This window comes from Nerophis ophidion, linkage group LG15, assembly GCF_033978795.1.
Source record: "Nerophis ophidion isolate RoL-2023_Sa linkage group LG15, RoL_Noph_v1.0, whole genome shotgun sequence".
In the NCBI taxonomy this organism is placed as follows: domain Eukaryota; kingdom Metazoa; phylum Chordata; class Actinopteri; order Syngnathiformes; family Syngnathidae; genus Nerophis; species Nerophis ophidion.
Genome location: NC_084625.1, coordinates 45,164,965 through 45,184,374, shown reverse-complemented (window position 1 = coordinate 45,184,374; position 19,410 = coordinate 45,164,965). Strand labels below are relative to the sequence as shown.

Here is a 19,410-nt window from a genome sequence, read left to right as displayed (position 1 = left end):
TCTCCATTATTAATTGAACAAATAAGCAAAGATTCAGCAACACAGATCTCCAAAATACTGTGTAATTATGCCGTTAAAGCAGACGACTTTTAGCTGTGTGTGTGTGCGCAGCGCTCATATTTCCTTAAAACCTGTGTCATCATTACGCGACGTTTTCAAGACGAAACTCCTGGGAAATTTAAAATTGTACTTTAGTAAACTAAAAAAGCCGTATTAGCATGTGTTACAATGTTAATATTTCATCATTGATGTATAAACTATCAGACTGTGTGGTGGGTAGTAGTGGGTTTCAGTAGGCCTTTAAGTTCGTCTACCTTTCAGTGATAATTACGACTTTAGTCCGGCACTCGAACGCAGCATTGTTGTGCATTTTAATATCGACGTATACATTGTCCAATCAGCTCCCTCGACGTAAAGGGAAGCGGAAGTAATTTGTCCCCGTCCCTGTGTTGTGTTGACTTGAGAGTAAAATAAGACGTTGGATTGATGTAAACGCGGACAACATTAATGCTCAACTCGCACAACTCACAGGTGGAAGGTAACGCGTCACGTGTTGTCGAGTGGCATTTTATTCCAAGTCACGTTGTGTGTAAAAGTGGGAATGTCAGGAGAGGCAGCCTGAATGACTGCTAACCTCGGCGGCTAGCTCCTTAGCTTCTGTGCTAACGTCAACGAAGTCATGCCACGCAAATATGTGCGACGACGTGATCTGGATGTTTCCTAAATAAAATAAGTGTACATTCAAGTCCTGACATAGTGAAATAAGAGAAGGTGGATAGTCTAGTTTAGCGTCTTGACAGCTGCTGAGTCATTTGCTAGCAAAGAAGCCGGCTAGCTTAAACATAGCGAGGGTTTTTTTCCCCCCACAGTGATGCTCTTGTGTTGTCAGCTCCAACAGATGTTGAAATGTCAACTTCCTAATGTTTCAGATCATTTTACTTAGATTAAGCTACATGGAAATGTTTATAAAGACACTCTCGGCAGGGTCTTTGAGTAGACTACCAATACGTCCTCTTTCCCCCGGACATGTCCTCGTTTGCGGGGCTGTCTGGGCGGGGTTTCTTAAATGCCTCAAATGTCCGGCATTTTGAGTCAGGGTTGGGTGTATTTTCAATGTACGTCCAGGGTTAAGAAGGGGTTGAAAACAAAACAAATTGTGAAAGTGTGTACTTTCTGTGTGGAGTTTGCATGTTCTCCCCGTGAATGCGTGGGTTCCCTCCGGGTACTCCGGCTTCCTCCCACTTCCGAAGACATGCACCTGGGGATAGGTTGATTGGCAACACTAAATTGGCCCTAGTGTGTGAATGTGAGTGTGAATGTTGTCTGTCTATCTGTGTTGGCCCTGCGATGAGGTGGCGACTTGTCCAGGGTGTACCCCGCCTTCCGCCCGATTGTAGCTGAGATAGGCGCCAGCGCCCCCCGCGACCCCAAAAGGGAATAAGCGGTAGAAAATGGATGGATGGATGGATGGATGTACACGCTACAGCAGTGGTTCTCAACCTTTTTTCCAGTGATGTAGCCCCTGTGAACATTTTTTTTTTAATTCAAGTACCCCCTAATCAAAGCAAAGCATTTTGGGTTAAAAAAAAGAGATGAAGAAGTAAAATACAGCACTATGTCATCAGTTTCTGATTTATTAAATTGTATAACAGTGCACAGTATTGCTCATTTGTTGTGGTCTTTCTTTAACTATATGGAAAAAAAATACATAAAAATAACTAAAAACTTGTTGGAAAATAAACAAATGATTCAATTATAAATAAAGATTTCTACATATAAAAGTAATCATCAACTTAAAGTGCCCTTTTGGGGATTGTGATAGAGATCCCCTAGAGGGAGGGGGGTTGCCCACATTTGAGGTCCTCTCCAAGGTTTCTCATAGTCATCATTGTCATTGGCGTCCCACTGGGTGTGAATTCTCCCTGCCCACTGGGTGTGAGTTTTTCTTGCCCTTATGTAGGTTCTTCCGAGGATGTCGTAGTCGTAATGGTTTGTACAGTCCTTTGAGACATTTGTGATTTAGGGCTATATAAATAAACATTGATTGATTGATTGATAGATCCATCTGGATTCATGAACTTAATTCTAACTATTTCTTCAGAAAAAAAAAATCTTTAACACCAATATTTATGGAACATGTCCACAAAAAATCTATCTGTTAACACTGAATATTGTATTGTTGCATTTCTTTTCACAGTTTATGAACTTACATTCATATTTTGTTGAAGTATTTTTCAATAAATGTATTTTTAAATATTTTTGAATTGTTGCTATTTTTAGAATATTTTTAAAAATCTCACGTACGCCTTGGCATACCTTCAAGTACCCCCAGGGGTACGCGTACCCCCATTTGAGAACCACTGCGCCACAGCATTCGTGAGCGAGAGAGCGGGATAGTGGATTGGTTGTTAATCAAGGCATACCTGGTCTTGTGTATGCATAGTGCAAGTGCATAAAAAAAAAAAAAAAACCCTCACTTTCTCTTTCAGAACCAAGTCAAGTCAATATCTGATCAGTCAATGGGAAAATGTTCAGCTTCGAGGGCGAGTTCAAGACGAGACCCAAGGTGTCACTGGGAGGAGCAAGCAAGAAGGTATTGGTGCTGCCCTTTTTCAAACCATCCATCCAGTCTTTTTTTGATATATTGAAACTTTTATCAGTAGATTGCACAGTTCAGTACATATTCCGTACAATTGACCACTAAATGGTAACACCCGAAATAAATTTTTCAACTTGTTTAAGTCGGGGTCCACGTTAATCAATTCATGGTACAAAAATATACTATCAGCATAATAAAGTCATCACACAAGTTATTCATCAGAGTGTATACATTGAATTATTTACATTATTTACAAGGGTTGGGGGTTAGGTTTGGTTGATATCAGCACTTCAGTCATCAACAATTATCACCTGAGAAATGGACATTGCCTGGAAGTGTTCTTTTAGTGCGGTTTTGAAGGAGGGTAAAGATGCACTTTCTTTTACACCTGTTGGGAGTGCATCCATATTGATGTGGCATAAGAGCAGAATGAGTTAAGAACTTTGTTAGATCGGAATCTGGGTTTAACGTGGTTCGTGGAGCTCCCCCTGGTGTTGTGGTTATGGCGGTCATTTACGCTCTGGAAGTAGTTTGACATGTACTTCGGTATCAGGGAGGTGATAGCAAATTTTATAGACTAGGCTCAGTGCAAGTTGTTTGACTCTGTCCTCCATCTTGAGCCAGCCCACTTTGGAGAAGTAGGTAGGAGTGAGGTGTGATCTGGGGTGGAGGTCTCGAAGTAACATCCATTCATTCATTTTCTACCGTTTGTTCCTTACGGCAGTGTTTTTCAACCTTTTTTGAGCCAATATACATTTTTTTCTATTGTAAAAATGCGGAGGCACACCACCAGCAGAAATCATTAAAAACTCAAACTCAGTAGCTGATATTGACGATAAAAAGTTGTTCTCGCAAGTGTTTGATATGAATTCAAACCATAACACACCATGCGTGACTACAGCTCTTGTCTCAAAGTACTGTCACATCACGCCGTGACTTATTTGGAGTTTTTTGGTGTCTTTCTGTGTATAGTGTTTTAGTTCTTGTCTTGCGCTCCTATTTGGGCTTTTCCTGTTTTGTTGGTATTTTCCTGTAGCAGTTTCATGTCTTCCTTGATCGCTATTCCCCACACCTGCTTTGTTTTAGCAATCAAGGCTATTTAAGTTGTCGCTATCCATCTTTGCGGGGACATTGTTGATTTGATTGATTGATTGAAACTTTTATTTGTAGATTGCACAGTTAAGTACATATCCCGTACAATTGACCACTAAATGGTAACACCCGAAGAAGTTTTTCAACTTGTTTAAGTCGGGGTCCACGTGAATCAATTCATGTTCGGACGCTGTCAGCTCCACACGCTTTTTTTGCTGTCGTCCAGCATTCTGTTTTTGTTTACTTTGCGACCACTTTGCACTTTCTTTTACAACTGTTGGGAGTGCATTCCATATTGATGTGGCATAGAAGCAGAATGAGTTAAGAACTTTGTTAGATTGGAATCTGGGTTTAACTTGGTTATGGCGGTCATTTATGTTCTGGAAGTAGTTTGACATGTACTTCGGTATCAGTGAAGTATATTTATATAGCGCTTTTTCTCAAGTGACTCAAAGCGCTTTACATAGTGAAACACAGTATCTAAGTTACATTCAAACCAGTGTGGGTGGCACTGGGAGCAGGTGGGTAAAGTGTCTTGCCCAAGGACACAACGGCAGTGACTAGGATGGCATAAGCGGGAATCGAACCTGCAACCCTCAAGTTGCTGGCACGGCCACCCTACCAACCGAGCTATACCGCCCTATACCGAGCTATCAGGGAGGTGATAGCAAATTTTATAGACTAGGCTCAGTGCAAGTTGTTTGACTCTGTCCTCCATCTTGAGCCAGCCCACTTTGGAGAAGTGGGTAGGAGTGAGGTGTGATCTGGGGTGGAGGTCTCGAAGTAACATCCATCCATTCATTTTCTACCGTTTGTTCCTTACGGCAGTGTTTTTCAAACTTTTTTGAGCCAATGTACATTTTTTTCTATTGTAAAATTCTGGAGGCACACCACCAGCAGAAATCATTAAAAACTCAAACTCAGTAGCCGATATTGACGATAAAAAGTTGTTCTCGCAAGTGTTGGATATGAATTTAAACCATAACACACCATGCATGACTACAGCTCTTGTCTCAAAGTACTGTCACATCACGCCGTGACTTATTTGGGTTTTTTGGTGTCTTTCTGTGTATAGTGTTTTAGTTCTTGTCTTGCGCTCCTATTTGGGCTTTTCCTGTTTTGTTGGTATTTTCCTGTCGCAGTTGCATGTGTTCCTTGAGCGCTATTCCCCGCACCTGCTCTGTTTTAGCAATCAAGGCTATTTAAGTTGTCGCTATCCATCTTTGCGGGGACATTGTTGATTTGATTGATTGATTGAAACTTTTATTTGTAGATTGCACAGTTCAGTACATATTCCGTACAATTGACCACTAAATGGTAACACCCGAATAAGTTTTTCAACTTGTTTAAGTCGGGGTCCACGTAAATCAATTCATGTTCGGACGCTTTCTGTTCCACACGCTGTAAGTCTTTGCTGACGTCCAGCATTCTGTTTTTGTTTATTTTGCGACCAGTTCAGTTTTTGTTTCGTTTTGCATAGCCTCCCTCAAGCTTCAATGCCTTTTCTTAGCGGCACTAGCCTTTTTTTTATTTTCGGCTTAAGCATTAGATACCTTTTTACCTGCACACTGTCATCTGCATATTGTGATCACGACAAACCATGTTACCGACATCTACAAAGCAATTAGCTACTTGCTGCCACCTGTTAATATGGAAGAGTATTACATGGTTACTCTGCCGAGTTCTAGACAGCACCGACACTTAACAACGGCACATTTGCAGATTATTAGTACTGGTTTGCAAAAAATATTTTTGTCAAGTTCAAACACCAAACTATCTATTACACAAAACAAGAACAAGGAATCACGCAGAGACAGAGTTTAATTTTACTCATGAGGAGAGATGTATTGGGCTGTACACTCAGTTGCAGTTACCGCCTACGCTCTAAGGTACAGTCCCACGTGCTCCTCTATTTATTCGGGAGGTCCTGAATTAACATCACTGCAAACAGCCCCAGTAGACACAATACATGATTATTCAGAATGGAAATGTGCTGACACTCGTGATCTCGCTCTGTCCTGTCCGCGCCGAGGTACTAGATGTCTGTCCTTGGTTGTCAGCAGGCAGGGTCTGGAAACAAACTGCTGACACAAGACAACTCGCAAATTAAGGTTACCTGTTGTGTGCCTTTGCACAGATAGAAAAGTACAACTTCAGCACAATTGATAATAACTATAGCAACAGCCTTTAAGCATAAGAGTTGTGTAATAACTTAATTAACATAATTATTCTAACAATTTTTAACCCAAAGAGGTGAAATTACATTTTCTCCCACGGCACACCAGACTGTATCTCACAAAACACATGTCTTACTGGGTCGCGGGGTTTGCTGGAGCCTATCTCAGCTGCATTTGGGCGGAAGGCAGGGGTACACTCTGGACAAGTCGCCACCTCACCGCAGGGCCAACACCGATAGACCAAGTCCTGAGAAATAATCCCCAAGTGAAACTGTCGTGTTTTGTTTGCAGGAAGAGAAAGCATCTTTGCTGCATCGCACTCAAGAGGAAAGAAGGAAAAGAGAGGTAATTCATATGTTAATTTTTTTTATCAATCTATGTATGTGTACTAAGTCTTATGATGCAGTAAACCTGCTTTGTCTCACTGTGATATTTCTGCTTATGTGTCAGGATGACAGAAAGCGACTGAAGAATGCCATCATCATTCAGTCTTATGTACGTGGCTACCAAGACCTGAAACGACAGGTATGGATACACTGCATTGGCACGTTACGGGTTTAAACGTACAGTACAGGCCAAAGGTTTGGACACACTTTCTCATTCACAACACAACTGATGGTCCCAACCCCATTGATAAAGCAATAAATTCCACTTATCAACCCTGATAAGGCACACCTTTTCAGGTGACTACCTCTTGAAGCTCATCGAGAGAATGCCAAGAATGTGCAAACCAGTCATCAGAGCAAAGGGTGGCTATTTTGAAGAAACTATAAAACATGTTTTATGTTAAGTACATCACTCAACATGTGTTCATTTATAGTTTTGAAAGCTTCAGTGACAATCTACATCAGGGGTCGGGAACCTTTTTGGCCGAGAGAGCCATGAAAGCCAAATATTTTAAAATGTATTTCCGTGAGAGCCATATAATATTTTTTAACACTGAATACAATTAAATGTGCATTTTTAAGTAAGACATACATTTTTAGAGAATGATAAGTCTGTTATTCTTTTTAATAGCATTGTTATTGGAGCAGTACATCTTGGATGGTAAAGTGGGCATGCCAGCAACTTGAGGGTTCCAGGTTCAACCCCCGCTTCCGCCATCCTAGTCACTGCCGTTGTGTCCTTGGGCAAGACACTTTACCCACCTGCTCCAAGTGTCACCCACACTGGTTTAAATGTAACTTAGATATTGGGTTTCACAATGTAAAGCGCTTTGAGTTACTAGAGAAAAAGCGCTATATAAATATAATTCACTTCACAATATAATTAACTTATTCTAAAGCTAACCAATAACAAATATAATACTTCTTACCATTAATGCGACTTTTTGAACAGGTGCGATAGAAAACGGATGGTTGGATTAAAATGCATGAGAATCTTTTGAACGTTATTTTAAACACTGTGATTATCAGCGGAATTACTCATTACTTATCATGTTAAGCAATGCCAGCTAAGATTTATCTGAGAGCCAGATGCAGTCATCAAAAGAGCCACATCTGGCTCCAGAGCCATAGGTTCCCTACCCCTGATCTACATTATAAATAGTCATGAAAATAAAGAAAACGCATTGAATTAGAAGGTGTGCGCAAACTTTTGGCCTGTACTGTACATACTCTCACAGTCCACCGAGTGGCTCTTAGAAGGTTTACATGGTATATTTTGTTCTCCAGGGAACACACATTGGCCAGGTTGATCAATGGAATTGCTGGCTTGTATGGGTTAGCCTCGCCAGTTTGCGTGTTTTGTTATAGGCAAAGACGTGGACATATCGGAACAGAAACAATCACTAGATAACTGAAACATGTACAGTGAACATAGAGTGGGGCCTCTCACAGTTTAGTACCTCTAACATTATTGTACAAAACCAAAAACCAGTGAAGTTGGCACGTTGTGTAATTCGTAAATAAAAACAGAATACAATGAAATGTTCTTAAACAGTTGGACAATTTGCTCAAGCATATGTTCACAAAGTGGTGACTCTCGCCCCATACTTGTTTGTGAATCACTGAGCATTTCATGGAAGCTGCTCCTATACCCAATCATGGCACCCATCCATCCGTCCATTTTCTACCGCTTATTCCCTTTCGGGGTCGCGGGGGGTGCTGGCGCCTATCTCAGCTACAATCGGGCGGAAGGCAGGGTACACCCTGGACAAGTCGCCACCTCATCGCAGGGCCAACACAGATAGACAGACAACATTCACACTCACATTCACACACTAGGGCCAATTTAGTGTTGCCAATCAACCTATCCCCAGGTACCCACTTGTTACCAATTAGCCTGTTTTTGATTGATTGAAACGTTTATTAGTAGATTGCACAGTATGGTGAATTTTCCTAACTATTGACCACTAAATGGTAACACCCGAAAGAGTGTTTCAACTTGTTTAAGTCAGGGTTCACGTTAATAAATTCATGTTCACCTGTGGGATGTTCTAAATAAGTGTTTGATGAGTATTCATCAACTTTCTCAGTCTTTTTTGCCACTTGCACCAGCTCTTTTAAAAACATGTTGCAGGCATCAAATTCCAAATGAGCTATTATTTGCAAAAAGTAACAAAGTTTTCCGGTTCATTTGTTTTTGCAATCTATTCAATTGAATATAGGTTGAAAAGTATTTGTAAATCATTGTATCAGGTTTTTATTTACGATTTACACAATGTGTCAATTTTACTGGTTTTGGGGTTTGTAGTTTTACTGAATATTCAGACAAAGTTGCTCAACTGAACCCATTTTGCAGTGGCACTTTCCATAACAGCAACACTTCCTTATTTTAGACCAAACATGCTCATGGCAGGCGAGGTTTACTCCCAAATTCTGAACATTGCGAGTGTTGTTTTTTTTTACACATTCTGTTTGCTGTGTTTCTGTAATCGTTTGGACAATATTTTGTGGATTTTTTTTGTTTGTGTTAAATTTTTACAGAGTTATCATTGTGTTCATGTTATTGAAGTATTCTTAATGAATATTCGGTTCAATTTACATGTCGCAAAATTCCATAAAAATAATAAGGAAATGTTTTTTTAAACACATTTGGTATGTTTTCCACTAGGGCTGAACAATTAACCAAAATTTAATCACAATCATGATTTTGGCTGCCACGATTAAATGCGGGTAATCGTCTGCGATATAAACATTTAAAAACCAGGCGCCGCTGCATATCAAATAAAGCACTGTCACAATTGGTGGGAGAAAAGAAACAGCCTTCACGATCACTGAGTTCCATGACCACGCTGGCCAGTCGGCATTAACAGACTTTTCCCAGCCATCATTTAATGAGAAAAACATGAAATGTTAAATGGGAACTGCACTTTTTTATTTTATTTTGCCTATTGTTCACAATCATTATGAGAGACATGACGATGGGTGTTTTGTTTTTTTGGCATTCTAAATGTTAAATAAATGCGATCAAAAGTTTGCTTACAATGGAGCCAATAGGAGCAGCACAATTCCGCTTATAAAGCCCTTAAAAATATCCAAACCCCTCCATTGAGGTTTTACATATATGATGTAAGTATATATGTAATGTAGTAACAGACACATTTATAATGACATTTCATTAATTTCCAAAACACTCCACAGCATTTGCTTTTTTTTTCTTCATCACTGATTATTACTCACTGCAGACTTCATGAGCGCCAACAAACATAATAAAACATCACTTGCTGTACAATGTCTGCTATCATTAGGATGCCGACTGCTGGGATGTTCATATATTCCCATTTAGATGAAAATTACTCATAATGCTCACGAAAAAACGGGATGGGGGACGGTGGGCGATAACCATGCGTCTTTTCGTGTCGTCCTCGCCAGTTTTGGGTCCAATATTGCTGTTAAAGTGTACCAGCTTGTCAGAATACCTACTCAGACGTCTTCTGTCCAGGTGAGAGGCATGATTTATGATCTAGAATAAACTTACAGGGAGCAAGGAAGCCAGGAAGCAGCAGAACCACTTGATGATGTCAACATAGAGACACAAATAAGTATTCTCAGTTCTGTACACTGCTGCTGGAATTTAAATTTTCCTGAGGGAACTTTTCTGAAGGAATCAATAAAGTACTATCTATCCATCCATCCAATCACGTTGCCGCTATAAGTAGTTTGTCTGCGTTAGCACTTATAATAACGGTATCACTAATACTTGGATAATATTCAAGTCACGAGTATTGTTGGCGCTTTTTGAATGAATATCCATCAGATTTTCTGGGCGAAATTGAGGAACTACCATTGGCTCTGCTGTAAGCGGACTTCTATTTACATTTAGTTAAAAAAAAACAGTCATCCTTCGTCATGTTTTCATAATGATTGTGAACGATAGGAAAAATTCCAAAAGAAAGTGCAGTTCCCCCTTAAATACTAATTATGGACAAAGGTGTTTATTTAGCATATATATTAGTCTACTTCATTACAAATCACGTGGTAACGTCACTTTCACGCTCTAACCCACCAGTTGCCCACCCGCAATACTATGTTCTACGGAAGATTTCGTGACTAGGGGCGCAACCATTATTCAATTAATTTGATTAGGAAAAAGCTTAAAATTATATTTTGTTCCTTGAAATTATGGTTTGAGTGTAACTAATGAAAATAGTTATTAAAGCACACATTATGAGTACACTTTCAATGTTAATGATGTGCAGTTATTCAAAAAAGAAATTGTCATTTATTTCAACTATTTTCCTAAAATACACATTGAGGCTATTTATCAGATTTAATTGAACAGCTGCAGCCTTAATTCTGATTAATATTGGTGATTTCAATTTTGGTAAAAATGATTGTGATTATTATTTTAGCCGTAATTGTGCACTTTTTATATACTGGTTCAGGCATCATTTAATCCACGGCACTGTTTCAAAAACAACATTTTTTGTCAGTTAAAATTTAAATGATACCCATTTATTATCATAACAGGTTGCACCAAATCTAATTGTGGCGGTCCAGATTTTGTCGTGGCTGGCTGCCAAAGATCTATAAATGCGTGGGAAAGACTTGTCCGTGCAATTTTTGTTTTGTAGTACGCCATCCAGAGGGCCACTTTTGACGAGTGTGTCAGCCAGACACAAGCGAAGCAGCATGCTCTGGAAGCTACCACCCTCTGCCTCTTATCAAGACAGCTCATATTTTTCTACAGACAGAGCGTGGATGCACATCGATTGGTGAGATGAGTAGTATATATTATATTATTTGCTGCCATTCTTTTCTTCACACTAGTTTGTGTGTGTGGTTTTGCAGATCTGGCTGTGTCAGAACCTGGTGAAACAGAACAGTCAGTTTGTCAAGCTGCTGGTGGGCTCACACAGACAGACGTGTATGTTTCAGATCAAGAGAATACTGGGCTTCTGCTGCAGGTGCTTTATCAGTCAAATTATTTTTTTTATTCATGTGCGGACGAGGATTGGTAAAGTGTCTTCTCACCTCTCACTCTCTCTTGACCATCAGACTCGTGCAGAACTGCGCCGACGACAGTTTAAATGTGTCAGTCCCCATGCGGATGCTCGAAATCTTCTCCGACGAGAGAATCTACCTTCCCATCATGACAGACGCTGATTCTGTGATTGAACAGATTTTGCACTATATGGTACAGAAAGGTAAGAGAGAAACCACTTTGATGATAATAAGGCACATTTGTTGATTCCAAAGAAAAGTTGCGTTGTCCAGTAATGGTTACATTAAAAATGTGATATTGTAGCTGTCAAGCAATGAAAAAAGAGCATAACAATTGCTTAGGATCAAAAATTTATCTATTATGTAATAAATACATTAATCTAAAACACCCTTAACATGAGGTTTCATCATTTGAATTCATCACAATTACTATAAAGATGGATAGATAACTAGAAGTTGCTTTATAAAGGAATGTGTTGTTTTTAACAGACATGAAGCTATACAGTCTGTTTTATTTACTCAAATAAAACATCAGTTCAATACAAAGTGTTGAAATTAACACATTAAAAAGCAATAGGAATAATTTTCTAAACAATAAGTATTGAATGTTGAAATTGCTGCTTTTCGTCTGCTTCAGGTAATACAAAATAAATAAACCAGATCCATCAATTTCAGTTCCATCCCATTTTTTGTCAGGGCAAAAAAAATAAGATACCACATTTAACAAATAAATGTTTATATTGGTCCAAACTACTTGTTAAAGTTTGGAAATGTTGGCTTCGATTGGCTTTCCTGATTGTCAATCACTGGTCTCTTATACACGTGCATTAATGTGCAACATTATCTCACTCTTTTAACGACAGAAAACAAAGTTTTGTACACTTACAAGTGATGGTTTTATTTCGTCCAGTGGCAGACACACAAGTGATTAAAACATTCTCCACCATGTAAGTGTCCTGATTTTTTATATAATGTACACGTCATTGTACATGTAATATATCACTTTATTGATGCTTAGATGTGCTATAATAATATAAAAACAGCTTATTATGGGTCAAAACACACCCGGAAGCGATGCCATTTCTTCTTTGGTCTTGTAATAGATAAATAATAAGAAAACATTGTCGACCATATAAACGTATACAAACCTCAAACACAATTCTGATACGTCTAAATTTATTATGAATATTTTTTGTACTATTTGTTAGATATAATTAATCATATCTCCATTATTTAAAGCCGCTAACATCAGTCTGGTGGCTGTATAAAATAAAAGAAATAAAAATCCAAACAGTAAAAATCACACTCAATAGAAGGATCTGGATTTTGTAGATTTTTGTTGTGTCCGTCACTAATCAAAGTCTTATCGGTTGTTTTGTTTTTTTCTCGTCAGGTTACTACAGGTCGCTGTATGTTCTTGTGAATCACAGGCTCCCATCAAGTTTGGAATATACCGACTCTCCAACCATCCCTCTGGCAAGCACACTCTTGGAGCACATTCTCAAACCTCTGCACTTTAGCTACTCCTCCTGCACAGCGGGCGCAAGGTATGACAAACTCGGCATCCCGGGAAGTTTTTCTATTGATTCGGGATCTTGTTAGACGGCATTGCTTTCTCCAACTAGTATTTATTTTGCAGACAAATCGTTTTCATCATAGTTCTCGACTTGTTTTTCCCCTGACGTAAAACGGGAAGATAACTAACCAGAACTAATGCACATTGACAAAAACGATAACTGACAAATAACAATGAGATGTAAAGTTGTTTGGAATGATATCCAGTCACATCTTATTTTGTCTTGTAGACGGTAGAGACAAGTAAGGAATAAATCCAATCACGGCAATTTTAGCTGCATGTTGGAGAGGGCGCGGAGGTGAGTTATGGAGGCGATCCAATCAGAACTACTGTTTTTGTGAGGTAGGGCTGTTGGGGTTTCTACCACAAAACTATACTGTATGCTGCAATATTGTAAAAAGTTTCATGCTGCAATAAGTCAAAGAGAAGAGTAGACATTATGGATGAGTATTGGCAAGGACGTCATGATACGATACATGTCACAATATTTGAGTCATGATTCAATGCAGTATTATGCTATTCTACATAGGTATATATCTGTAAAATATGTATATATACATACAATAGATGGTAGTAATAATTAATTTTTACAAACTGAGTCAACACAATGTAATTTAAAAGATTCATTTCCATCCATTGCAATTTTAGTGAAAGCGGATCAAGTCTTTTGCCTCTTAAATGTAAAAAAAAAATGTTGTATATCTTAACTGTAAACTTCTTGTACTGCTTTACAAACCACTATCCCTGTACAGCAATGTAACATTTTGTGGAGGCGCGGAAGATGTCCCTGAGTTTCAATCGGCCCAAAACATGACATTTGAATTAAAGTTAAGACAACACAATCCTGTTGAGCAGTTACTTTTTACATATGTAATTCACAGTTGATCTAATCTCGTCAAATTGGTTGCTTTATAGCCAGTATTAGTAAATATTGGGATAGCATAATAGTATTATTATCATATAATCATTTGCAATGAAGGCAGAGGAAATGAATCAAAACAACTGCATTTTCAGCACAAGTTTATTGATTTATACAAGTTATAAAAATACTTTGTTTTTGAATGATCATCCAAACTGTGTTTCGTTTCATTTCTTTTTTTTGTCTGTTGTCCTTTAAATTGCCTTGTCCAAGTCTATGTCCTCTTCGATTGTTCTGCACAGAGAAAAAAAAAAAAGAAAAAAGTTAAACACAAGATCACATTAATCATTTATAGAGGAAACATTTTCAAATAACATACATGCAAATGTACACTAATATCGGTACATTGATAGACACATTTACAATACTTTACTATTCGGGCCGCACAATACTTTAACATAATTAGGTGAACTTCTTGCAGTATAATAAAGTAAATTAAAATATGTAAGGCTTGAAAAAAGCTATTTGGCTCTCCCTCTGGGTAAAGAGAGCAGAAAAGAACGGGGAGGTTGCTCAACATTATGATAGTCCAGGTCTTGTATTTTAACACAAATGTATATCACTACTGTCACCCTAGCTTGACATGTCTGCTTTTAGGTGTTCTAAATTATAATTAAATACATCTATACTTACATTATAAAGTCGCTCTCTCCGCTACGCATTGCACCGCCATGTTGAAAATAATTTTCCCAGTCAGTGACCAAAGGATCTCAGCACATAAAAGGGTGTTAAGTGTACACAAATGCACTTTTGTTGCTAATGGTCGTAGAGGACACATTTGTCGGCCGGATTCGAGAAATAATTAGAGATTTTTGAATTGGGACAGCTTCCGTGCATCCCGCTGACATCAGCTCCCCACAAATGCGCACTGCAAAGCATGCAGCCACCAAATTCAGACACAGCTTTTTGTGGTAATTTGACATTAATAAAGATATAATGTCTGAATTGAACACTTATAAAAATTGTAAAAGAAGCAAATATTCTTTGACATTTTGATGACCTACTCAAAATTGGGTGGCGAGTTAAATGTTGCTCATAAGGGCCTTTTTTCGAAGTAACTGTCGCTGAAGAGATGGGAATTATCGAGTCCAACATAAAATATGTTTAGCTGGGATGTCTTCAGTAAATTCTTTAAACTTCTTGATCAGACAGACGAGGCCGTTTTTTGAGTCAACTGTAAAGTCTATTTACAACAAGCTGTGAAAGCCCACCGCTCTCCTCAACATCCCCAACCACACGTCATGTTCGCTTGCCTCCGAGGAGAATATGTGACTATTTTCCGTCATTTTTATGGCCAAATGCAGCGAGGTATGTTTTTTTTTCTTGAAAGAAAAGCAAGGTGGCAGTGACAATCTTGTGTACACACTACAAGTGCGACCGCCAGATGTGAGCCACCCAGTCACACAAAGCAGCTCTGTTTGGAGAGATAATGGCCGAATGGTTGCATCATCATCATCATTGGTTTAAATGGTAGCTCTTCACATTCAACATTTTTGAAAATGTTGTCTGTTTTCTTTCAGGCACTTTGTCTTCGCCGCATTCACCAAGGAGTTTATTTCTGCGCCCTTTACCGAGCAGATCTTTCACTTTTTTATCCCGGCCCTGTCGGACCCCCGTCTCGCATTCCCGTTTGAGGCCTTCCTGAGCTCCCTGCAGGACACCGTCACCTCTTCTCCTGCCGCACAAAGCCGGGCCCCCTGGATATTTTACTTTGTTCTTTCTGCGGGCCAGAACTGTTTAGGTGGGTTTGTGCATGGTACATTTTCTTAATCATAGGGCCACCAATGCCCCAAAGTGTGTCGCCAAAATGATCTGTTTCCCAGCTATGGGCCGCAGCAGTACTCCGCTGTAATTAAGCTTGCAAAATTCCGGGAATATTCAAAGTTGGAAACTTTCCATGGGAGTTAATGGGAAATGAATGGGAATAAACATTGTATGCAACATGCTAGAACTTGCAGCATGATTATCAGCTAAAACAACCTGATTTAAGGCAAATTCAGTAGAATTTCAACCCTGTACTGTGCATACCTCCATCACATGTGCAGTGCATTCTTCCATCACATACACAGATAATTCCCAGCATGCTATTCACTACAGCAGGTCTATTGAGGCCACACTAGTATTTGAGCCCAAAGATTTCTTCCAGTCAGATAAGTTTTGATGGTATTACTGGGGTAAATATATTTGATGTGTGGTATTTAAGTTTAATAGAGGTGTAATTGCTTGTTACTGTATGACTGTTGACTACCCCAGCAGACTTCCACTCAAGCTAGCTAGCTGTTCCTGTACTTGTTAAATTATTTCGGGGCCAATATCTTTAGCTAGCTAGGTTTATGTACCACCACAGTCTCATAATGAATCGAAAATATTTTTCTGTTAGCCGTGATGCTAATGTTCTCCGTGTTAAATCCCATTAATTTATGCTAACAACGGTAGTGATCCGAATTTACCTTTTTTGTGATCTGTAAAGTTCAACTAGCAAATACTAAAACAAAACGTGTTTGTCCTCTGCCTTCTGTTCTGCTAGCCATTCTGCTGGCATACAAGAATGTAGGTTATAGTTTTATTTAGCATGCTGATTGAGTGTTCATTTATTCATCTAGCCTATTTCTATTCATTTGTCCATCAGTAAAATATTTTTAAACACTACGCCAATTGTTTAGCTGACTATTTACATCTGAATGTGGCATTGCTTTAGTGTTTTATAAGAATAAATAAATACAAACAGAATAATGCCACGTACACCATCTGATGTGTGGAGACATTTCACCCCAACCAATGTCGGCGGAAAGGCTGTGTTCATTTACAAACAATGTGCAAAGAGCTACGTCAAACATGCCACAAAGATGCAGAAGCATATAAACAAGTGCCTAATAATATATAATTATTGTAATTTCCCATATTTTCCCATTAATTCCCATGGACAGTGTCCAACTTTGAATGATCAAAAAATGATCAATATTTCCAAACTTCCTGAGTTCAACTTCCTGTGGTAAATTTCCGTAAATTTACTGGAAACTTTCCACCCCTTTGCAACCCTAAATGTAATACCCTGTTTCACTACTTGCGGCAGTAATAACATTCTCAAACAATTGGAAGTCAAGAGCTAAAGTCATAGAGAAGTTTTTTAAGTACAAAAATTATGACCAATGTGGTGAAGCTACTGTCAGGTTCAAACACTGATGACATCTATTAATCAGACAAGAAGCAAGGAACCAAGCAGAGACAGAGTTCCATATACAGTGGCTCATGAGGAGAACGCATGGAGCTGAACACTTAGTCACAGTCTCGCCCTACGCTCTAAGGTTCAGATCCCGCATCCCTTTTTTTATTCAAAGTTCCATAATCAACATCACTGCGGCCGCCTCTAAAAGGAGTGGTCACATATATTATGCAAAGCAGGTCCAGAACGCACAGTACGTGACGGAATGGGCTTGGGCCTTGTGATTTCGCCTTGTCGTATGCGTTTTGTCATTTTATCTTCGTTGAGGTCCTTGAAATCCTTGGCTGTTAGCGGGCTAAAACAAAGATTACATCTGTGGCAGAGGCCACCCCTCAGACAAGAGGTTTTGTCCTTGCATAGATTGGAAAAAGTCTAACTTGAGCACGATAGCTAATAACTAAAGCAACAGACTTTAAGCACACTCAAGTTAGTATAATAATATATACATAATTATTCTAACAGCTACTATTGACAATAAAGAAACACATTTGTAATTGAGTTATATTTTTATTCATTTAGCACTACATAATTGGATGTACATTTACTTTTCATCAGATGTGTTGTTCTTTTTCTGTTAAAATAAAGGGGCCGCTACTGTTACTGCTACATTGTAGATCCAATAGGGCGTTTGCGCCACTCTGTGATTGGACTCTATTGACCTTTCTAGCCTTCCGTTGGCAGGCTCCCTTTCGGAGGAAGGCCTCCTGCTGTATTTACGCGCTCTGCAGACACTTCTTCCTTTGCTGCCTGTAACTGAGGCCTACAGCAGGCCCGAGATGAGCAGTGATTCTGAGGACGATGACGATACAAATAACCATCCGCTGCCCATGCAGGTACACCTGATTATACAAAGGGGGCCCGTTTGATATGGCCTGTTATATAATAGCCTATGTGTAACGCTATTCTCCTCCGTAATCAGGATGACAGTCGGATTTCTGTGCAGCTGATCACAGATGAATGTGTGCACAAACTGGACACCAAACAGCAGACCAACACGTTGCTCAACGTGGTGTGGAGGGACTCTGCAAGCGAGGAGGTTTTTACCATGATGGCCTCCATCTGTCACACTCTCATGGTGCAGCATCGTCTCCTTGTTCCCAAAGTCAGGTGCGTGACTAAAAGACCAATTTAAAGCTTCTGATTTTATGTTAGTTTACAGTTCAGTTACACAATAACTATTCTGGTGTGGGGTAGGACGGGTAGGCCAAGGAAGACTCCATTGTTGTTGCAGATCTGGATAAAAGTGCAGGCAAATGCAGTCTTTTAATTTACATTTACAGTGGTACCCTGTTTTTCGTACTTAAGAACAACACTTTTTAATATTTGGTTAGTGGCAAAAGTTTTTGAAAAATATTTTCTCCTGTTTTCGTGTGTAAATCATCCAAACATTGCATGTAACAAATTTGTTTGTTTCCCCGGGTATAAATCTGCAGGATCCAGTGACCGAACCAAGAATCCCTTGCGTTGGTGACTCTGTGCTTTTTTAATTGTATTTTTCACGACCGCCAAATTATGAGCCTAATGAAAATCCAGGTACCACCAATGCACGTATACAGCAGCCAAAAGAGGAGCTTTTGTAACCTGTACCTGTTTTAAAAAAGTTTATCACAACGAGAGATGTAATGACAAACAGTATTAATGATAACCGTGGTAAAATTCCCGCCAGTTAGTATTACCGGTTTAAATTCAAAATATTGAAGTTCTGTTATTTGATAAACTCACAGACTGACTGGTGCCAGCTTGCTAGCTATAATAATAATAGATGTTACGTGTTAAGTACTTTTCATGTAAATAAATCTTATAAAATAAATCTGAAGAGCGGTTATCCCAGCAACTTGGGTGTTTCCAGTTCTATTCCAGCTTCCGCCATCCGAGTGACTGCCGACACTTCACCCACCTTTCTCCCAGTGCCGTTTGCAATGGTGTATACATGTGAATGAATGTTTGGTGGTGTTCAGGGGCGGCCGTAAGTGCAAATTGGCAAACACGCTTCCGTCAGTCTACCCTTTGGCAGCTGTGGCTACAAATATAGCTTACCACCATCAACGTGTGAATGTGGAGTGAATGATTAATGGGTTCTCAGTTCTCTGTAAAGTCTTTTAAATTCTAGAGAAGCGCTATATAATTCATTACTATCAAAATACTAAAACAAAAACACTAAGTGAAGCATAAACAACACAGTACAAGCAAAATATATATTTTTTAACAGTGTCTATTAAGTTACTTAAAAAAATAACTTTGTCAAAAGATTTCAGTGTGTGTGTATGTACTTTTTGAGCATATTCAACAATACCCTGATGGTAATGGTAACCTGGATATTGTGGTCACGGTAATCGTGATATGAAATTTTCATATCACTACATCCCTAATTATAATCAATGTACCAAATAAACTGTTGGAATAAGTGGGCGGCTATCAGCAGTCGGGGTGTAAAAAA

The 19,410-nt window shown here is 39.0% G+C and overlaps 1 protein-coding gene across 1 annotated transcript in view; it reads left to right on the top strand.

Annotated features, from left to right (window-relative positions):
* Window positions 1-381: 381 nt before the first annotated feature.
* ube3c (ubiquitin protein ligase E3C) overlaps window positions 382-19,410 on the top strand; it is a 60,134-nt gene continuing 41,105 nt past the window's right edge. Inside the window, exons 1-11 of the mRNA XM_061922245.1 lie at window positions 382-538; window positions 2,490-2,593; window positions 6,160-6,213; window positions 6,319-6,393; window positions 10,886-11,026; window positions 11,103-11,218; window positions 11,310-11,458; window positions 12,649-12,802; window positions 15,271-15,491; window positions 17,655-17,806; window positions 17,893-18,080. Coding sequence (XP_061778229.1) covers window positions 2,528-2,593; window positions 6,160-6,213; window positions 6,319-6,393; window positions 10,886-11,026; window positions 11,103-11,218; window positions 11,310-11,458; window positions 12,649-12,802; window positions 15,271-15,491; window positions 17,655-17,806; window positions 17,893-18,080 — 1,316 coding nt within the window. The 5' untranslated portion in view covers window positions 382-538; window positions 2,490-2,527. The remainder of the gene's footprint in view (window positions 539-2,489; window positions 2,594-6,159; window positions 6,214-6,318; window positions 6,394-10,885; window positions 11,027-11,102; window positions 11,219-11,309; window positions 11,459-12,648; window positions 12,803-15,270; window positions 15,492-17,654; window positions 17,807-17,892; window positions 18,081-19,410) is intronic.